The sequence below is a fragment of the Leucoraja erinacea genome, chromosome 15 (genome assembly GCF_028641065.1).
Source record: "Leucoraja erinacea ecotype New England chromosome 15, Leri_hhj_1, whole genome shotgun sequence".
In the NCBI taxonomy this organism is placed as follows: Eukaryota; Metazoa; Chordata; class Chondrichthyes; order Rajiformes; family Rajidae; genus Leucoraja; species Leucoraja erinaceus.
Genome location: NC_073391.1, coordinates 36012331 through 36034476, shown reverse-complemented (window position 1 = coordinate 36034476; position 22146 = coordinate 36012331). Strand labels below are relative to the sequence as shown.

Below are 22146 nucleotides of genomic sequence, written 5' to 3'. Positions count from 1 at the left end.
CTGACCCCTCTCACCCTGGCCACAAACTCTTTGAATCACTTCCCTCTGGAAGACGACTCCGGACTGTCAAAACTGCCACAGCCAGACATAAAAACAGCTTTTTTTCCACGAGTAGTAGCTCTACTCAATAACCAAAAATCTGTAGCCTCCTTTTGCTCTGGTATTTTATTTAATTCAAATGTTTAATCAATAATGTTTTATTATTAATGTTTAATGTTTTATGTATCATCCTTAACTGTCACTATGTCATGTTGTCACATGCGGGCGGAGCACCAAGGCAAATTCCTTGTATGTGCATACTTGGCCAATAAACGTATTCATTCATATAATTCCTACTGCGTGTGATTCTAGGTGTATATATTTCTTTATAAACCAATTGCTTGTGCCTTTGCTCACTATGTATTCATTTATTTAGTTATAGTAAAATTGGCGAGCTCAATTAACATGGAGCACTTTACATTTTCCCGGAAATCGATAGATGTGAAAATCAGGCAGGATCGATAACACGAGTGCGATGGGTTCCGGTGGTACATTGAAGGTGAAAGTTTATTCTGATTGAGATTTGCGCCCGCTTGTAACAACTAGCCTTTGAATTCAACTTCTTTCCATTGTGATGTTCTCTATTGTTGAACATTCCCATCCTGGGGAAAAAGGATCTGACCCTATCGCTACCTCTCATATTTTGTTCTTCAAAACTCCTTGGAGCTCTACCATTCATGGAATATATTGTGCCCTTATTAAATTTCCCCCATCCCTCACCCTAAAAGGCATTGATCTCACACTGATCAGAATTAAAAATCATTTGTCATTGCCCTGTCCAACATGCAAATCTATCGCTATCAACAACAACATAATTTTTTGTGTCATCAGCAAACTTACTAATCATATCTCCTACATTCACATCCAAATAGTTAATGTATATAACAGACAGCAGTGGGCCCAATGCTGATCCATGTGATATACCAGTGGTTACAGGCTTCCTCATCAACTTCTGTCTCCCATTAACAAACAAATTTTGGGTGCAATTTGGCACATTGTATTATATTGGGTCTAATATGTTGGTCCAGCCTTCTATGCGAGACCTTGTCAAAGGCCTTACTAAAGTTCATAAATACCACGCCATTCTCTTAATACTTCCAATATTAAAACCTCAATTAAATAAATCAGACAGGATCTCCTTCCAACAAATCTGTGCTGAATATCTCAAATCAATCCCTGCCTTTTGAAGTGTAGATTCAAATTATCACTCGGGATGTTTGAATAATTCTTCTACTCTTTACATTTGACTCAGTGGCCTGTAATTATCTAACATCCCAGCTGGCTTTCTTAAAGAAACGTACTGCATTTCCTGTCTTCCAGTCATCTGGCACATCATCGGTGGCTCGAGAAGATTGAAAGAGTTGTTGTTAAAGGTGATAAATGCTCATTTTAAAAACTGTATCAGTCACGGTATGCTTGAGGATTTTACATCATCATGAGCGTTTATACTTTAGTATGGAGTATGCCGTAAGGGGCTTGTTTAAAAACGACATTTATGCGCAAAGTGTATGTTTCCATCAACAAAATTGAGACCTCATCAAGAATAGTGTGGCAGTAGGAGTCTTATAGAGGATGTGATTCAAAGATCGCCTCAGCCAAGATTAGGTCTTTGACGTGAATGCTTTTAGCTGCAACTGTGATGACGTTTTCTGGTAAACCTGTGATATGTGACAAAGGTTATCACAGAAAATTAATATATTTATAAATGAATTTCATAATGAATATAGGATACCAAATACAGGAATATATTTTTTGGTAAACTTGTGAAATGTGATAAATGCTGATGCAGGATTTGAATATATTAATAATAACATTCCTGATGAATAAATTAGATTATGGGAATGTATTCCAGATGCAAAACTTCATAATCTCCTTCTGTGGGGAAGAGAATAGCATACTCGGGACTGAAGTGATCACAGAGGGCATCCATGTCATCAAAATCCTCTGCCCAGTGCCCAAAGAGCACCTCTGGAGTTGTAAGGCAGATTGGGAGGCAAATTGCATGTAAAAGGCAATTGAAGATAGCAACACAAGCCACTGGATTACAAAGCAATTATAAGACAATCTCAAATTTAGCGGATGCCAAAAAATCATTTTTCTCTATGATTGCATGCAATTTGTGATCCTCACTAATAGATCTATGACCTGTTGACCCTTTGACCCTGTTCATTGGGAGAGTACTGCTCGCTGTATTTTCCTGGAGTTGTGTGATTTGGAGATATTGTACAGGTGCACAACCTTTTATCCGGTGTTCCGGAAACCGAAAAAAACTCAGAAAACCGGCCATTTTTTCCAGGATGTCGTCTGCACACCAAAGCTCGCGTTTGGCGCCAAACTTGACCCGAAACGACCCACGGTCAACCCAAGTCTGTACTACTGTAGCGGCTGCCTCCTCCCCGGAGACCGGGGAGACACTTAAACATCTGTAAATCATTGCTTAAATGTTAGTCTGTTAGTTTGGAGGGCTTTTATGTGAAGGGGGGGGGGGGGGGTTGAAGGGGTAAACTTTAATTCTTAGTCCCCTACCTGGTCGGAGAGAGACGGGGAGCGGTCAATGCCTTACCGGGTCGCCGTGCAGTAAGCTCCGCAGCGCTGTGGCCCCCAACTCCCAGCTGGGGCTGCGGGCGGCGCCGGTTGTAGCTCCGACCCCGGCAACTCTACCCCTGGCTGCGAAGCGCTCCAAATCCAGCGCCGCCCGCGGCCGGACGCCCGCAGCCCCAGCTCCGCAAATGTTGGGAGTCGGCGGCGTCGCAGCGCTGGGATACCAGCAGGAAGCAGGCAATGCCTTACCGGGTCGCTGTGCGGTAAGCTCCAGGGCGCTGAGGCCGCCTTCTCCCAACGTTCGCGGAGCTGGGGCTGCGGGCGTCCGGCCACGGGCGGCGCTGGATTTGGAGCGCCTCGCAGCCAGGGGTCGTGTTGCCGGGGTCGGAGCTACAACCGGCGCCACCCGCGGCCGGGCGGAGCCCCCAGCTCCGCGATGTTGGGAGTCGCCGACCAGGCAGGGGACTAAGAATTAAAGTTTACCCCTTCACCCACCCACCCCACCACCACCACATAAAATCCCTCCAAACTAACCGACTAACATTTATGCAATGATTTACAATGATTCCCCGGTCTCCGGGGAGGAGGCAGTCGCTCCAGACTTTTCAAGCCGCCCGCACTACCTACCTAATCTACGCTAAAAATCTGCAATTCGGAAATCCGAAAATGTCCGAAATCCGACAAGTGTCTGGTCCCAAGGTTTTCGGATAAAAGGTTGTGCACCTGTATAGGCAAATATATTTTGTGTGCTATGTTGCTTTTTATTGGTATGACTGTATGGCAAATGAAATTCCTCGTATGTTGCAAAACAAACGTGGCTAACAAAGTATGATTATGATTATGAAATTCATTGGAAGGACAAGCGAATCATTGTTAGTGATGTCCTTTAGGCCCAGCTCTAGGGTTGTTAGATAAATTTGGTTGACTAAGTTGGGCAACCCTTGTAGTTTGCATGCTCAACATCATACTCTCATGACAGAATTGGAGTCCTATCATGAGAAGAGACTGAAAAAAAATTCAAAGATTACGCTCAAAGTTTTCTTGAGGAAATGCTAACTCTTCAGGACACTTTCCCATATTTGAGATAAATACAAATAGAGGATATAGATAAAAGGTTAGGGGATCTGAGAGGGACTATTTTCACCCACCAGGTGATGAAAGCAGAGAGCAGCATTTAAGTGATGAGACAAGTATTTGCATGTGCAGGAAAACGAGATCAATGCGGATGGGTGCTTGCTGGTGTGTGTGAACGTTGTGGGCAGAATTACCCGTTTCATGCTAAATGATTTTGATAAGAGACTGCTGATGTTGGAGAAGCTGCAATCGGGATGATACTGAGAACCTGCGGGTCATGTATTGAATTGAATTGATTTGTCATTCAGACCTTTCGGTCTGACCGAAATTTCGTTTCCCTGAGCGGTGTCCTGCATCAGCAGTGAACCCCCTCCTTTGATCTGTCGTTTTTACACCTCTTACCCTTCCATATCTCTCGTCTCCCTCTCCCCTGACTGAAGAAGGGCTTCTCTCCGGGGACGCTGAGTTACTCCAGCAATGTTGTGTCTATCTCGGGTGTTTGTTTGTTTGTTGTTGTTCACCCCGGTTGACCCCTGACCCTCGCCGGCGCCGTCACGTGATTCCGTTTAAATATCTGCGAAGATGGCGGAGGCGGGCGGGCGACGGGATCGTGCGGCCGACAACTACGACCTGGATCTCGGCCAGCTCGCCAAAAAGTCCCGCCTGGACGGTGGAGACGCCACGGTCGCCGTCGCCGTCGCCGCCTCCGCCTCCGCTGAAGAGCCGCCGGAGGAAGGACTGGGGTGGATAGCGGCGGACGACGAGCGCCAGGCCTCCGGGTCGGCTCCGGGAAACAATGATCCCCGGAGCGAGGGCCCCGAGAGCGGCTCCTCGCCCTCTGCTGCCAGAGGTAGCGGTTTCCCGGGCGGCGCTGGGAGAGCAGCCGGGTGGGGTGGCAAAAGGGGAGGTGTAAGGTTATGGGTTGGGAGAGGAGAAAGGGGTGGGTGAGAGAAGTGGGGGGTTGGGAGCGGAGGGCGCTGTTGGGATTTAGGGGGGGGGGGGGGGGGGGGGGGTGGGAGAGGAGGAGGGGGGGGGGGGGGGGACGTCGGGAGAAGAGGGGCAAGGGGAGGAGGGGTCAGTTGGAGGAGGAAGGGGCTAGTCGGCAGAGGAGGAGGAGGTGAAGGGAAGGGTCAGGAGATGGGAGTGATTGGGTTGGCAGGAGTGGATGGGTTGGGGTTGGAGGGAAATGAGGAGGGGGAGGTAGTTTAGGAAAGGAGGAGATGTGCGGGGCAAGTTTTAAAGGGAAAACATTTTTTTTTTTTTACACGGAGTGGTGAGGGCCTGGAATGCACTGTTGTGGTTGGTGGAGGAGGCAGATATGATAGTGGTGCACTTAAAGATTTGAAATTGACGCATGGAAATGCAATGAATAGAGAGATATGGATCATGTACAGGCAAAAGAGATCAGTTTAACGTGGAGTCATGTTTTGCACAAACATTGTGTGCAAAGGGGCCCATCCCTGCGATGTATTGTTCTAAGTAGAGGTTAGGCAGGCTAGGGGTTTATTCTTTGGAGCGCAGGAGGTGGAAGCGTGATCCTACAGAGGTATATAAGATTATGGGGAATAGATAGAGTAAATGTACTTACTCTGTCCAAATTGGGGGAATCAAGAGCCAAAGAAAGAGGACATAGTCTTAAGGTGAGAGGGGCAACATTTTCACAGGGAGGATTGTGGGTATATGGAACTGGCGGCCAGAGGAGGTAGATGTGACCGGTTCGATTTTATATTTGAAAGACATTTGGACAGCTACATCAAAAGTAAAGGTTTAGTGGCGTATGGGCCAAATGGGAGCAAGTCGGACTAGCATCAATGGGGCATCTTGGTTGGCATAGACAAGTTGAGCCGTAGGGACTGTTTCTGTGCTTCTATGACACCGGGTCAAATTGTCCTGCGTAAGAACTCGTACAATCAACCAGCCTTGGTTTAACATCTTGATTGCTCTGACTACAGTGAACCCCTGTCACCATGTTGCCAGGGCATACATGTCAGTATACTCTGCTGATCAATTTTCTTCACGTCTCAATTGGAGGGTACTTGGCCATGTCGGATGCTGTGTAGAGGGTGGGAACCAGCAAAATGTTTCTCACAGGAATCCTCACTGTCCAGAAATGGACGGGAAATTCTAGATAAACCTGGAGCTATGAATCTGTTAAAGATTTAAGATTCTCTTGCCACTGTGAATGGTTGCTGTGAACACGATAAATCTCTTGTTTGTTATTACCCAAGATATTGTTTCATAGTAGTTGCATTTTCAAATTTCAGATGGTGTATCTGTGTATTCAGGAAATGCTGCTCCTGAGGAAGTTATTCCAAATGGGATTCGCTCGTGGGAAAGTGATGAAGATGACAAAACCTCTCACGCCAGCTCAAGTGACTGGACCCCTCATGCTCGGATAGGTAATGTTTAATATGTAATTGGAGATTATTTCTTGCTCAATTATTTAAATTTCATTGACTGGTAGAAAAATATAGTGCTTGCAAGCCAGGTTATTTTGCTACCCTAATTATGTCTGTTGTTAATTTGTTTATGTATCTCAATCTGATTGTACCCAATGTTACGCACAGCCCTGTCATCAACCATTTTTTTAAGTATGATCACTATTAATAAGATGATGGGCATTATATAAGCACAGACCATTTTTGAGATTTCAGATTTTCCTCATCATAGATTCATAATTTTTACTTTGAAATTGGAGTTATCTCAATGTAACAAAACTTTTCTCCACAATATGATGACATGCCCAGTCGGGAGATGTCTCTTTCCACCTATAACCCTCCTCCTAACTTTAAGTTTCATGCCTCTTCGCTTCTTATCTGATGCCCTTTTGTGTCTTTTTCAACTCTTGCTTTTGTCACCAACTGCACACATCTGCTAACCTTCCCCCAACCCCATATCTACTTATCACTTATCAGGCTTTTTCCTACCACCCTTTTCCAGATTTCTCCCTCCTTCTGCATGGAAGAATGGTCCCAACCTGAAAAGTTGACAAAGGCTCCCTCACTCGCTGAGTTCCTCCAGCGCTTTGTACTTAGTTCAAGATTGCAACATCTGTAGTTCCTAGTGTGTCTATTCTTCTTGGCTTGGTTGCACTCCTAGGAAATGTCATGGCATATTTCTTGAATTGTTGTATGCAAGTTTCTGTTTTTCCAGCATTTTGTTGGGAAGAATTATGGTCAAAGGCAACCTCTTCATTGTTAATTTCCTAGATTATAAAATCATTTATTCCCTACGGAAACTGATTTCAATAAACCCCATTTGCTATGTTTACCCAGAGGCATTAATGGCAGGAGTGTAAGCTTTAACGTGTCCATGGGTTTATTTTTTCAAAAGGAATCATGGGGTAATGATAAGATGGAACATCTGTGGTGAGTTGAATGGAAATGTTGCTTATATTCACACTCTTTTATGCTTAAATTATTAAAGTTTTAATTTTTTCATTTTTAACTTTCCAACTAGGTCCATATAGTTTTGTCCAGCAACATCTTATGTTGGGTACAGACCCACGGTCTATCCTGAAGGATCTATTGCGAGGGAACAGTCCTCCATCAGATCTGGACGACATGACACTCTGGCAGATTGTTCTCAATATTTTGTCAGAGCCACCAAAGCGGAAAAAAGCGCAAAGATATTAATTCCTTGGAGGATGTGGTGAGAATCTTGAAGGAAAGCAAGAAAATCATGATCCTCACTGGAGCTGGGGTATGTGTTAAATGATGGGGTTTAGTGATCCTATTAAAGTTGTGAACATTAATGAACAATAAATTAAGATTTGTTTTATAGACACAAGATGCTGGATTAATACAGCATCTCGGGAAAGAAGGAATGGGTGTCTTTTCGGTACACGTGGTTGACGTGACATTATTGCCTGTCCTGATGAGTTACTCCAGCATTTTTTGTCTATCTTTGGTTTGAACCAGCATCTGCAGTTCCTTCCTACACAAGGTTTGTTTTGTGTTGGTTTGCCAAAAACGTTTCTGGTTATCGGCCATTCTATTAACATTATGTTGACAACTTGGAAGGATCTGGTGGTTTCAACACTTCTCTAGATTCTGCATTAGTCAATAAGACAAAAAGGAGGAGTATTAGTGCATCCCAAGTGTGAAGTGCATGTGCGTCTGAACTCGATTTCCAATAGCTTATTTATAGTACCTTTACTAACACCATAATCAGCAGAGGTGCTACTGAAATGGACAAAAACAATTGATGCAAGATGCAAGAAACTGCAGATGCTGGTCTGAACAAGGGTCATAATCCAAAACATCACCTATTCGTGATCTCCAGAGATGCTACCTGACCTGCTGAATTACTCCAGCACTTTGTCTTTTTTAAATCAATTGATTAATTGTTCCTAAGGAGGAGCTAAGGATTTTGCTGTATTAAATTGCTCGAGTTCCTGGCTTCATAACTGAGCCATTAAATGGTGATGGGAGAAACAAGGAAGAAAAGTATAAAATCACAACATTCAAATTATGGTTGCGAAAAAGATTTGAAAAATTGGATCAAAGCAAAACTCCGGAAGTGACGGCGCTGACCTAGCAGCTGCGGCTCGCCTGCAGTCCGTCTCTTTTTTTCTTTTTTTGTTGTTGTTTTCTTTTGTCCTGTTTTAGTTAATTTAGTGCGTGTGTGTGTGCGTGCGTGTACATGTTTTTGGTGTCTTCCTTCGGGGGGGGGGGGGGGGATGCGACCTTTTCTTGTCGTATCCCCCGTCTCCGTTGAGGCCTAATAGCGGAGCTGACGGCCTCCAACTGAGACCAACCTCGAGGCTTCGGAGGAAGAGCCAGCCAGGACTTACCAAAGCAAGGCTGGCAGACTTCGACGCTGTGTCGGCCATCCGGCGGCAGCGACCTGACTTTGGGCCTGTTGCGGCGGCGGCGACCCCACTTTGGAGGCTCGGCTGCGGGCCCAGTGGACGACATCATCGGGAGCTCGCCGGTCACAGGTTTTTCCGGAGCTCCCGTAACAACAGCTTCATCCGCTGGACTGGATGGCGGCAGCTTCGACCGCCCCAGGCCGCGGAGTTTGAACCGGCCCGTTCGCGGGGCTCGGATTCAGCCGCGGGACTGACTTACTTACCATCACCTGGCGGGGTCACAACATCGGAAGCCTGGATCGCCTCAGCGCAGAGGGAGAAAAAGAAGGGAAGGGACAAGAACTTTAAGACTTTTGCCTTCCATCACAGTGAGGAGGTGCCTGGTGGACTCACTGTGGTGGATGTTAAATCTGTGTTTATTGTGTGTTTTTGGTATTTTATTCTATGTTATGACTGCAAGGCACAAAATTTCATTCAGACCGTAAAAAGGTCTGAATGCCAATAAAGGAAACTTATACATACTTATAACATTTGCCACTTTGATAGCTTTGTATTTTATTTTGTAGTATGTGTACATTTAATGCCATTAGTATGACCATTACCATTTTAATCACTTCAACTTGTATGGTTGTGTTATAAGACACAATTTCCCTGGCTTTTACCGTTCTGATGGTTGGAAACTTAGCTTGGGCGCTTGAATTCAAGTTCCATTTTCTTTGGCAAAATTGTAACTTTATTGTAATGGAGGAATAAATAAAATGAACATTATTTTGACTTCAATTGATCAATAAATTGGGCTTGATGCACTTTTCTAGGTTTCTGTTTCATGTGGAATACCAGACTTCAGATCAAGAGATGGGATTTATGCTAGATTGGCAGTTGACTTTCCAGACCTACCAGATCCTCACGCCATGTTTGACATTGAGTACTTCAGAAAAGACCCCAGACCATTTTTTAAGTTTGCCAAGGTAAATAATTATGCTTTGTTTGAAAATGTTGAGAAATCGGGCACCATTAATTTAAGGTGAGAGGCAGAGATGAGAAATCGAGGAAACAATGTTTATAAAGCACGTCATCGAATTGCACATTATTAATATAAATATTGAAATATTATGCCGTACGATTCTTCCTCCATAGTTCCTCCAATGCCGTTTCCATCAATACTATTGACAATTTCACTTTCTTTGTGTGGAACTGTTCTATTCTGATTTAAATTTACGTCAGTATTGACTTTAGCCTTCCCTCAAATAGATTTCTTATGTTTAATTGCTCAGCTGTGCATACTGCAGCATTATTACTCTACTGTACGCACATGGAGGATATGGATATCAAACTCTACTATCATATCAATTAATCCATCTGCAGTTGTTTCCTTCTCTAATTTTCTTAGTGATATTAATAAATGAAATAATTAATCCCTCCCCCCCCCACCCCCCAACTTGATGCTAGCACAACTACTTTGTCCAGTTTTGCTATCCACTAATGCAGAACTGTTGCATAATATTGAGCACAACTTCCCTTCTTCCCTAGAGCACCTGCTTTTCCCATGTCTTCTTTGTTTCATTTCCAAAACCAGCTGTCCAGAACATTGTTCCTAAGATATGGGGCCCAACATTTCTCATTTTCTGAATTTTCTCCCCATTTAGAAAACAGTCCACGCCTTTATTTCTACTATGAAAATGCACATTTCAACACTTTGCTATACTGTATTCCATCTGCCAATTCTCTCAATCTGTAATAATATTAATGGAAATGATTGATTGCTAACATTATTGAAGAGGAATGTACTTATTCCACATTTTTGAATTTTTATGCCCATTAAAATGAGACTTTTCAGAAGTCTGTTTGTTCAAATTGATATTGCTAGAATGTGTGCGAGAGGGTAATTCCACCTGTTTTTATTTTGCAGGAGATTTATCCTGGTCAATTCCAGCCATCACTTTGTCACAAATTTATTGCCTTGCTGGATAAACAGGAGAAACTACTTCGGAACTACACCCAGAACATAGATACCCTGGAACAAGTTGCTGGCATTCGTAGGATTGTTGAGTGCCATGGTTAGTAGAAGAAAATGTCTGCAGCTAAGTAGCTGAATGAGTTTTTCCTCTTATTTTAACATCAGTTTCCAGTCGTGTTCGGCAGATCTTTAAAAAACAAAAAAAACCTTAAATATTAACCCGAAAATTCTAGTTGGGAGTGCATTGACCTCTTAAGCACAAACTCATTGTGGCCCTTGTGGCTAAAGGGATCAGGGGGTATGGAAAGAAGGCAGGTACGGGATACTGAGTTGGATGATCAGCCATGATCATATTGAATGGCGGTGCAGGCTCGAAGGGCCGAATAGCCTACTCCTGCACCTATTTTCTATGTATCTAACTCTCAATCCTCGCAAAGGCTCAAAGATCTTTTTGTTGTTGCATGGCTTCATTTATTGTGCTGGGTTTATAGGCTGGTAGATGTTGGGCAAGCATGTAATCTATTTCCAGTGCTTTTCAAGTGAATTGGAAGGTATGATCATTGTGGATCCATATTGTATCCCGATGAATGGTTAAATATCTTTTTTTCTTGATTTTGCCAAAATAGTTTGTTTTATTGCAAACATTTTTGGCTTTAGAGAATGGGACACAATATTGTCTGATGTGCCCTGCGCCATCAAGTTAAGCTTAGGACAGTCATAGCTTAATAAAGGAGAACCAGCATTCAGGATTTGATTTTTTAAAAAAACAAAAAAACAATGTTTTATTTGGGGATGGATTTTCCATATTTCGGGGCGTGTTGGTACAAATTCTATAAATGAAATATTGACAAGTGTTGTTGGGGTGCCATCTAGTTTATTCATGGCTTTAGATTTGCTTCCTTTCTGCTCCTTTCCCTAATTTTTTCAAAATAATTTAATTCTGAATTATGAACCTTGCAGTTTTAATGTTTTCTGAATGTTTTACTTAGGTTCATTTGCAATGGCCTCTTGTCTGATGTGCAAATACAAGGTTGATTGTGAAGCAATTAGAGAAGAAGTATTCAATCAGGTAATGTTTTCCAAGTCATGTAATTGAAAGCACCAATTTCTGGTATGTTGAATCGGGGATCATTGACACTTCTCTCCCTTTACTCGATTTCTCCATCTCGCGGGTGGGGGGGAACTATCCATTATTTACAGTGACATCATTTATACCTCTTCCCACCCTGTCTCATAAGAATGTGATTGCTTTCTCCCCCTTTCCCCACCACGTCTGCAATCTACATTCTGTCCTGATGCAGGATTTTGGCTGGAATTGATGCTGCAAAATCCACTTCTTCCAGCAGATTGTTTGTTGTGCTCTTTTTAGGTTGTTCCCCACTGTCCAAAGTGCCCTCCTGAAATTCCTCTTGCCATTATGAAGCCAGATATTGTGTTTTTTGGTGAAAACCTACCCGAGCAATTTCACAGGAGCATGAAGTACGACAAGGATGAGGTCGACCTTCTAATTGTAATTGGATCTTCACTAAAAGTCCGGCCAGTGGCCCTCATACCAAGTAAGAATCATAACCTATTAATTAAGCTCATGGGATTCTTGGGACATGTCGGGTATAATAGTGTTTTAATAAATGTTGGTGTCAACGAACATTCCAAACAAAATGCTACACATAGCTATCAAAATAAGTGACCCTTCATCATGATTAGCAGAGTTCTCAAAAAAACTAAAATCGTAAAATATGTTCAAATATTGACAGTCGCAAGTCAATAATGTGTGGCTTATTATTCAGTAATCTCTCCTTTCTTGCACTTTGAGTGCAAAATAGTATACAGGCTGTCCCTAGTTCAGAACGGGTTCCATTCTTACAGATGTTCATAAGTTGAATAAGGAGAAACTGTCTTGCACATTTATTTTGGTATTAAGTTGGTGCATAATTTTTTTTACTATCCTGTTTTTAGTTAATTAAAAATATAAAAAATATAAAAAATTCTAAATATTATCTGTAAACAGTATATATAACAAATAATAGATGCTGGAACTCCTCGGAGGAAAATGGCTGGACATCTAGAGGATCAATCTGCAAGTTAAGCCAAGTTGAAATTTGAAGTATAGGCTTTTTACAAAATCAAGCTAAAATCGATTTATACAAAAAAAAAAAAAGGCTTGGCAGAAAAATTTTAAAAACGACAGTTTCCTGTGACGACAGTTTCCTGTGAGGGTGGTATAATCGGAATTTGTCACATTCTAAGAATTATACTTTTTTGCTCTTAAATCAGCACACGGGCTATGAAGCAGGAACAAGAAAAAAAGGAATCGAGTGAAATCAATGTTTTCTTTCACAGAAATTCCTGTGAATCAAAACTGGCGCAGTTTGAAATATTGACCTTTTTTAATGCATGCTGGAAACATTTAAATTAGTTGCATAATTCTATATTTTTACATTTTATTAATCAGTACTATTTTATTTTTAATTGATATATTTGCAGGTTCTATACCCCATCATGTGCCTCAGGTGCTAATTAATAGGGAGCCTTTGAATCATCTTAACTTTGATGTTGAGCTTTTGGGTGATTGTGATGTTGTCATTAATGAGCTGTTTCATCGTTTGGGTGGCGAATTTGAAGAACTTTGTGGTAATCCAGTTAAACTGACAGAAATCACAGAAAAACCCCCACGATTGCAAAAAGATTTAAAGCATCAGCAGTTGGATATCCCTCCTACTCCTCCAGTTTTAACAGAAGATTCTAGTTCATATGAGCAAGAAGTAGAGAACTGCAAGTTGGCAGCAAGTAAAGATTCTGCAGCTACAAGTTATGAACCTTCTGTGGAATCTACTACAAGTTGTACTAAGGAAAATTCAGAGGAACCCGAGCCAGAAACTATACAGAAGAAGGAAAGTACATCTCCTGTGGCAGAAACCACAGGGGATCATGGCACAGATGCAAATATTACTCATCCCATTGAGGAAAATTGCCCAGATAATGAACATCATGTTCCAAGTGACATAAGATATGCTAAAGAAACTTTCAAAAAAGGCTGGAGCATTAAATTTCCAAAAGAACAAATCAGTAGGCGATTGTCTGGTAAGTCTCATTGTATATGTAACTCCAAATTCACATTTTGTACTTTTTTAAGTGGACATAGAGTGTAAATAACAGACCAACAATGGGCGGATACTAAGGCTCAGATACCCAATGACTTCCCAGTTAAGTAGTCAAATAAATCTTTGTTGGCTGATATATAAATTTGAAGCAGAATTCACCTTTTTAATACCAACCCCATTTTGTGATCAATCACCAATTATTTTCTGAATGCTTGACTAAAAGCCATGACTCGTACGTACACGTGCAAATGTTAGTTGGAAGGGTAATTGAATGGGTCATTCAACCTGCTGCTTACCAGCTATTTTCTAGTAATATAGTGCCAATAGATGCTATTCTTTGTCCCTATTGAGAGCAGCAGCCAGCATGCGTGGTATTTGCAGTCAAGACTACGTCAACGCATGTCAAAGACCATGTGATTGATCTTCATACACGCTAATGGATTTTACCACTTTTTAGTGAGCAATGTTGATATGTATGAGGCTGTTGGGAAGGACCGTGGCAAAACTCAGACTCTTGATTCCCTAGCAAAGAAACACACTTGGGACCGGTAACAGCGTTTCCATGTAGTTGGGTTGGTGTATGGCTCAACAAATTGGGTGTATGTAGTCCTGTGAAATGAAAACCTGTTATGGAAATCTTGGTATGTCTACATGTGTGTTTTCAACGTATTGTTTCATTTCTCATCCCCATGCTTCCATCCGGTTCACACTTAACAACCATGTCCACTGCTTGATAGCAAGGGTACAGAAAACATTTCACAGATCTGGAGGTCAGGAGAGTGACAATAAAGAAAGTGAGATCCCTCTATAGTGGAGAGAAGGCATTGTTAGTCTTTTTTCTCTCTCTAGTTGGCACATTATTTATCTGATGAATGCCTTGCTCTCGGTTGATTCCTCAGTCAAAATCTTCATTGGCACTTGAGCCACCTGCTGCATCTTTGGATGCTAGCATTATCCTGTTCTTGTACAATTGAAGCTCATTCTTGGTAGGTGAAATTCCCACAGGGAATCTGATATGCAGCCAGGATACCTTCCTGCTTTGAGAAATCAATTGGGTTTAAGGGAAATCAGAACCAATCATCAGGTTTCTCCTTTCACCAACCATGCCTGTCTTGCATGCTGTTCTGCTTACCTGTTCTGATCACTGGCTTGACTTTAGCTGAGTGTTTTATCCATTGTTAGTTGTGATGAACGGTTGATTTATTGTAACCCAATTCTACTAGAGGTCATATGGCTTTGTTCTATATTCAACCAATGTCCGAAATGCCATAGTGAATATAGAACAAAGATTTGTGTTAATTTAGTCCAGCTATAGAGAATTGGTTTAATGAGCTGATCTAAGCATTGAGTTTCTTGTGTAGAGAAGCTGGGAGGGTGTGTAGAGAACCAAGGCTCACTAATCTAAGGGTTTTAAATTACTTAAACACTTTACCTGGTCATGATGCTGATGAACACATGGCTTTTCTACTATGAACATGTTTCTGCATCACACCATCCTCTTGGCAAAGTCTGTGTTCCGTCACAGGATTTCACCAAGTCGGAGACCCTTCATCGTTGTTGCATAGTTTGCCGGTTACAAAAGCAAAGACTAAGATTCATTTTCAAGAGGAGTTCAGGGCTCGACATCTGGGAATATCAAAGGCTGGAAATCAGTGACCAACTTTCAAGAGTGAAATGGTCATAACTGCTAAAGTAGCTTGGTTGACATGGCCCAATGTATGAGTATTGACAGCTGTGTTTAGTAATTTAATTTGCACATACCTGTTTCTGGTAGTAGTCGGAATTAAGGAGGGGGTGATCATTAATTAATCTCTTGCCTCTCCTGTCTAACCTTTAACGGAGAAGCAGAGGCCAATTTGAGATTGTGTAACTCATAGAACATAGTACGGGTATAGGCCCTTCAGCCCACAATATTTGTGCCGAACATGATGCCCAGCTGAACTGGTCTCATCTTTAGACTTTAGAGATACAGTGCAGAAACAGGCCCTTTGGCCTACTGTCTATGCTGACCAGCAATTGCCTCGTACACTAGCACTATCCTATACACTAGGGACAATTTACAACTTTATTGAATACAATTAACTTACAAACTTGTACATCTTTGGAGTGTGGGAGGAAACCGGAGGACCTGGGGCACACGGACATGTACAAACTCGTACAGACAGCACCCACAGTCAGGATCGAACTTGGGTCTCTGACGCGGTTAGAAAAATAGAAACAAGGTACAGGAGTTGGCCATTCGGCCCTTCGAGCCAGCACCGCCATTGAATATGATCAAGGCTGATCATCCAAAATCAGTTCCCCTTTCCTGCTTTCTCCCCATATCCCTTGATTCGGATCGCCCTAAGAACAATATCTAGCAAAATTCTACTGCTGTGCTGCTCCGTCTGATTGCTCATGATCCATGTCCCTTTATTCCCTGTACTTCCGTATGCCTATCTAAAAGTCTCTTAAATGCCAATTTGGTATCTGCCTCCACCACCACCCCTGGCGGTATGTTCCGGGCCCCCACCACTTTAAAAAAAAAAAAAAAAAAAAAAAAAAAAAACAATCCCACACATCTCCATTAAACTTTATCCCTCTCATCTTGTAGCTATGTCCTCTAGTGTTAAACATTTTCACCCTGGGGGAAAAAGATTCTGACTCTCTTCCCTATTATGCATAATTTTATATACTTTTATCAAGTCTCCTCAACCTCTGATGTTTCAGAAAACAATACAAGTAATTCCAATCTCTCACTATAGTTGAAACCCTCTAATCCAGGCAGCATTCTAATAAATCTCCTCTACACTGAACTGCACACAGTACTTCAAATGCTGCCTAACCTAACTCTTATAGAGCTGCATCCTGGCTCTTGGATTTGATGCCCCTACCAATAAAGGCAAGCATACCATTTACCTTCTTATCCACCTATCTACCTTTGGTGGGCTATGAACATGGATTGTATGATCCCCCTGCACATCAGTGCTGTTAAGGGTCTTGTCATTCACTGTATACTCTTGCATTCAACCTCTCAACTGCATCACCTTAAACTTGCTCGGGCTAAATGCCATCTGCTATTTCTCCACCCGCTTCAGCAGCCGGTCTATAGCCCGAGATTGTGGGGAGACATGGTAGAAGTATTTAAAATTGAGAGGCGTAGATATGGTAGACACTCAGAACCTTTATCCTAGGATGGAAAAGTCGGCCACTGGAGCGCATAGCCTTCAGGTGAGAGAAGCAACATTTAAAGGAATGTGCAAGACAATTTTTTGTTTCACACAGGTAAGTGAGTGCCTGCAATGCACTGCTAGATTGGTGGTTGATGCAAATATGACCATGGCATTTAAGAGACTTGTGGATGGGCATCTGGATATGGAGGGATATGGATTATTTACAGGCAGATAAGAATGGTCTTAGCATCTTCATAGACATTGTTGGCCGCAGGGCTTGTTTTTGTGCTGTGCTGTTCTATATTGCTCTTAGATTTTTGGCATCTTCTGAAGTTAGTGAGGAGAACTTTGTCAGTTTTACTTGAAATCCCAGTCTCATTCTTGCAAGCATATGATGCAGCATTGAACTTGGTTACTCTTGCATATATTGTTGATCCCAACATGGACAATGAACACTGCATGTTTCCCTCCCTTCCCAATGTCCATTCGAGTTTAAACGTTCCCTACCGTAGTTGCAGAGATGCATTTTGTCATATGGGTTCCTGGTTGCATAAGATAATTTCTGTTTCCATAATTATATAATTTCTGTAATTGATGCACAATGCTTCCCTCTTCCGCCCACTGGACGCATCCTGCTTCTCATGGTCAGTTATGTGGCTGCCTTCATCCTTATTCACGGAGGATGACTGTTTCTATTTTGAATCTTCCTTTCTAACCTTTCAGTTTGTTGAGAGAATTGCACACATTTTTTTGCATGTTATATTGTTTGTCGTGTGTCAAAGTAGCATTTTATAAGCAAATAAATTTGGGCATGTAGGGGAATGCCTGAATATACACATTCTGCTTGCATAAATAGTGCTGGGACAAAAACTGGACAAACCGCTTGCTTCTGTTGATTTGATTTCTGTACTTTGGGGTTTCCCATGTGTGGATTAATAAATATATGTTTCCACCTGCGTGACACAGCGGTAGAGTTGCTGCCTTGCAGCGCCAGAGACTCGGGTTCAATCCTGCTATCTGCACTGAATTTGTAAGTTCTCCCCATGACCGCGTGTTTCCTTCCATACTCCGAAGATGTACAGGTTTGTAGGTGCATTGGCTTTGTTTAAAAACATTTTTTTTAAATTGTAAATTGTCCCTAATATGCAGGATAGTGCTAGTGTACGGGATAATCACTGGTCAGCGCAAACTGTGGGCTGAAGGGCTTGTTTCCGTGCTGCATCTCTAAGCTAAACCTTTCTTGCTTATCTTCGTAACCCAGATGTGCATGATGGAGATCACACATGTAAGATTTAAATTATGTACATTGTGCATGGAGATTTGTTGGGGCGGGGTCCACATGAATATTGTATATTCCTAACATTGTGATTTTACAATATGTATCTATTTTAATTTTCAGATTCCCAATACCTATTCTTGGCACCCAATCGTTACATTTTCCATGGTGCTGAAGTCTACTCGGACTCTGAAGGAGATGAAGGTTCATCTTCTGGCAACAGTGTTAGTGACAATGAGTCCTGTAGCAGCAGAAGTATTGGCGACGGGGAAGAGGAGAGTGATATTGAGGAATTTTATAATGGCATAGACGAGGAAGCTTATGATGCTGATGGGGTGTACTTTGGGGGTGAGAGTGAGCATTTTGGAAGTGAAGTGTTGACTGAAAACTCCATTCAAGGTGAATGTGAAGATGATAATTTGTTGGAATAAGAGGCTCATTTGCATGATACTATTATATTAAGTTATCCACCAGCATTAGCCTATCTTTAGGACACTTTTTATAGTCTGTGAGCTGTCCTGAACATTGGCTGTAATGATCATGCACAACCTCAGTCTGAAACTTCTAGTTCAGCCTGTTTTGTACAGCGAGAACACTAGGCCTCCAATAAGTACCTTTCTCTAAATTGGGTACTTTTACCAAATAAAAATTCTGCATATTAAGTCAACCATTGAACACACTGAGTTCATTGATGTTGCATTTACTATAAGCTTTTTTTTAACGAGCAGGTCAGAGAATCTCTTCTCTGTCAAAATGGTTGATTTGTTTACTATTTTAATGTCTACCTACGTTGAGTTGTACAGCTATTTAAATACAGTTCCTCCAGCTGAAATGAATGTCCTGTACATACTTTGTGTATGCTATTCAAAAGCCATTTAATTGCTGGAAAGGGTGAAAAGGGAACAGGTAAAAAGACCAAAGAGCAATGGGAGATCTCAATGACTAGAGCTGCAACGGAAGTTTAAATCGTATGTGGCAGATTTTATTTTGGAATGGTGGGTAATTTGTTTAAGCATTTTGCATATTTTCCTTCCAGTTTGTATTTTCTCTCATAAACACGGTCTGTAATATTTTCTATGATATGAGCTGGCAGCTAATTTGTACACCAAGGTTACTATTTTTCATGAAGCTTAAGCTGTATATTAGAACCCAATGGGGCTATTCTAATTGTGAAAATAACTTTTTTACAAGGTATAGCTCTAGTAGTTATTTGCTGCCTTATATAGCGATTGGTAGGGTTTCCTTGCGGAGCTTGGGTCCAGTTTTGGTACATATCAGATTTATGTTCCTTACATTTTGTTTTTATAGAAATATGTGAAAAATTTATGTTTTAAAAAATAAGACGAATGTTTGGACACCATTGCAGGATTAAATAAGTAATGCTATAGAATATTTAGCTCTAAACTGAAAATGCAGGGCACACTCAATAGCTTAAGCAGCTTTTGTCTAAAAAGATAGGTTTAATATTTCGGGTCAAAGACCCTTTGTCAGCACCGTGAGAAATAAACGTTTTATGTTGTAGGAGAATGGATCGATCAAAAGGGTTAACTGGTAGGGTGAGGTGAGGATTGCCATGTTAATGAGGCTGATTAGAGGGATAACACAAATAATATTTTCCCAAGCTCTGACCTACATTTAACACCTTTTATATATTGCATTGATTTCTCTCTCGAACCACTCTCGTTAACCAAACTGTTGAATGGCGTCTTCAGGTAACTGGCTCTATTAGAGATGTTCCATTTGACCTATTCATCTTTCCACCCCTTCTACTATGTTAAAACTAACTAAATTCCTTTATTTGAGTTCTGATGAAGGACTTGAAACATTAACACTCCTTTGCTTTCCACAGATACCTGCTGAGCTCCTGCGTGTCTCCAGCATTTTCTATTTATATTTGATTTTCAGCATCTTTTTTTAAAATTCTGATTTTTATTCAGCATTGAGCTCCAGTTCCTTTTTATGTGCCCACATTTGAATTTCCCATTGTATTGGAAATCTAAATTATTTATTTTAAATGTTTAATGTATTGTTGCTTGCATGCCAATTTAAAAAATTTGAACTGCCCAATCCAAGTTGCACGATTTCACATACGTATCTGTTTTATTTTTTAAAATAAACCTTTGTAAAATTTTATTTGAAAATAAATGAGACTGACTACATGCAGAACAAATGGGATAACTACAGTAAGTTTACTGGCATATTGGTCTAGTCTGAATTAAATGTGACCATTCAAAGCACCTTTATGAATTTGATTTGGACAAAGTTACCTTCTCCATTAACTAGTTTGCACAATCTGCAATTTTTTGCTATATCTTATTTTTGTTCCTGTATAAATCGCCCTGTTATTGTGATAACAACACTTCAATTTCGACACGTAACCCTGTCTTTGAAATATGCAAGGATCGACCCTGTATTTGAGTATCCAGAACAGTTTGTTCTGCTCCTGTGAAATGATAGAAAATGTCTGATCAGTTTACTGTGTAATAGTGTTATCCAACATTGTTATATTAACATTTCTTGCATCGATATTGAAATTGGGAATCGTACAAAATATCAGAGATAAATTGCATATGCCTAGATTAATAGCGTCTCAAATTTTGAGCCCTACCTTTGTGGCCTTGATGTTTGTGACTTGACTTTTAAATTCAAAGATGTTCTTATATTAGTATGTTCATCTTCCCAAATATGCTTTCTAAAATCTTCTATGATGTGGTCAACTAAATAGTGTATTGAATATAGGTTAAATCTACTATATAGGTATTATTTTCTTGTATGGTGTTCAAATTATTTCTGTCTGTTGTATATATTGAACCATTAATGTAATCAAATGTTTTATAAAGAACAGTTATTAAAAGGTGACTTGTTTTCTGATATAAATTTCATATCTGCAGTTTTTAGTCAGACTTTTTAATTTATACTTTTAACATCTTACAATTTGAATTTGCAAGCTTTTACAGAAAAGATGTTTTTTGCAATTATTGTTGGAACATTGTGATTCAAGGAAATGTTCTGTTAATTTAAACTGAGTTGCCTGAAATTGTGATTTCTTCCTGTTCCATGTACCACAGTCTCTGTTCTATTTGCTTTTAAAGTGAAAATGTGTTTGAATGGATAATATATTGCAATAAATCTTCTTGGTTAAATTATTTGGGTTTTGATCTTTTAACGGTTTTTTAAGTCTCAATCAATCAATCTTTATTGTCATCTTGCAAAGCAACAGTTGTACAGTGCAAAATGAGAAGACGTTTCCTAGGGAATACCAGAGCATCGCACATGAAACTTAAACATTTCACACATAATAACAGTAAAAACAATCCAGTCCCTGATGAAACGGTATAGTTAAAAGCAGGTAAAACAGCAACATTTTAATGATTGTTTTAACTGTATTTTAATGTCCAGGGCAGCTGATTTGAGTGGCCAGTGCCAGAATTATTAAAATGTCAGTGGAAAGCTGCAGAATCAGGTGGAGTGACTGTTTAGCAGCCTCACAGCCTGAGGCAGGAAGCTGTTTAGCAGTCTGGTAGTCCGGGCTTTGATGCTACGATATCTCTTGCCTGATGGCAGAAGATCCAGGTGTGTGTGGAGGGGGTGCAGTGTGTCCTTAGCTATTCTCAGAGCCTTTTTCAGACAGCGGTTCTGGAACAGTTCTTGTACCGAGGGTAGGGAGACGCCAATGATCCTCTCTGCTCCCCTCACTACCCTCTGCAGAGCCTTCCTGTGGTGGTGGGGAGTGAGGCCTGTTTGAGTTTCCTCAGGAAGTGCAGTCGCTGATGAGCCCATTTGACAATCCCAGTGTTGTTCCTGGACCTGGTGACACTGTCTGTAATTTGCACTCCGAGGAACTTCATGCTCTCCACTCTCTCCAACTTGGTGCCACTGATGTTGAGGGGTGTGTGTTTTGGCTGTGACCTCCTGAAGTCGAAAATCATCTCCTTTGTTTTGTCCACATTTAATGCTAAATTGTTGTTGCTGCACCAGTCCACTAGTTGTTTCACTTCCTCCCTGTACATTGATTCCTCATCTCCGCTGATGAGTCCCACCACTGTTGTGCCATCTGCAAATTTTATGATCTTATTGTCCTTGAATCTGGCAGCACAGTCATGTGTGAGCAATGTGAACAACAGCGGGCTGAGCACACACGTGATCGAGCCCGAGGTGTTCTTGCTAACACGGACTGACTGCAGTCTGCATTG

The 22146-nt window shown here is 41.2% G+C and overlaps 1 protein-coding gene across 1 annotated transcript; it reads left to right on the top strand.

Moving 5' to 3' along the window:
- Positions 1 to 4172: 4172 nt before the first annotated feature.
- sirt1 (sirtuin 1) lies at positions 4173 to 21099 on the top strand. Its single transcript, XM_055647179.1, is given in 10 exon segments — positions 4173 to 4504; positions 5919 to 6053; positions 7114 to 7268; positions 7270 to 7356; positions 9283 to 9435; positions 10377 to 10524; positions 11414 to 11493; positions 11794 to 11980; positions 12909 to 13505; positions 18077 to 21099. Coding segments are annotated over 10 exon segments (2118 nt in total). The 5' UTR covers positions 4173 to 4236; the 3' UTR covers positions 18385 to 21099.
- The last annotated feature ends 1047 nt before the right edge of the window (positions 21100 to 22146 follow it).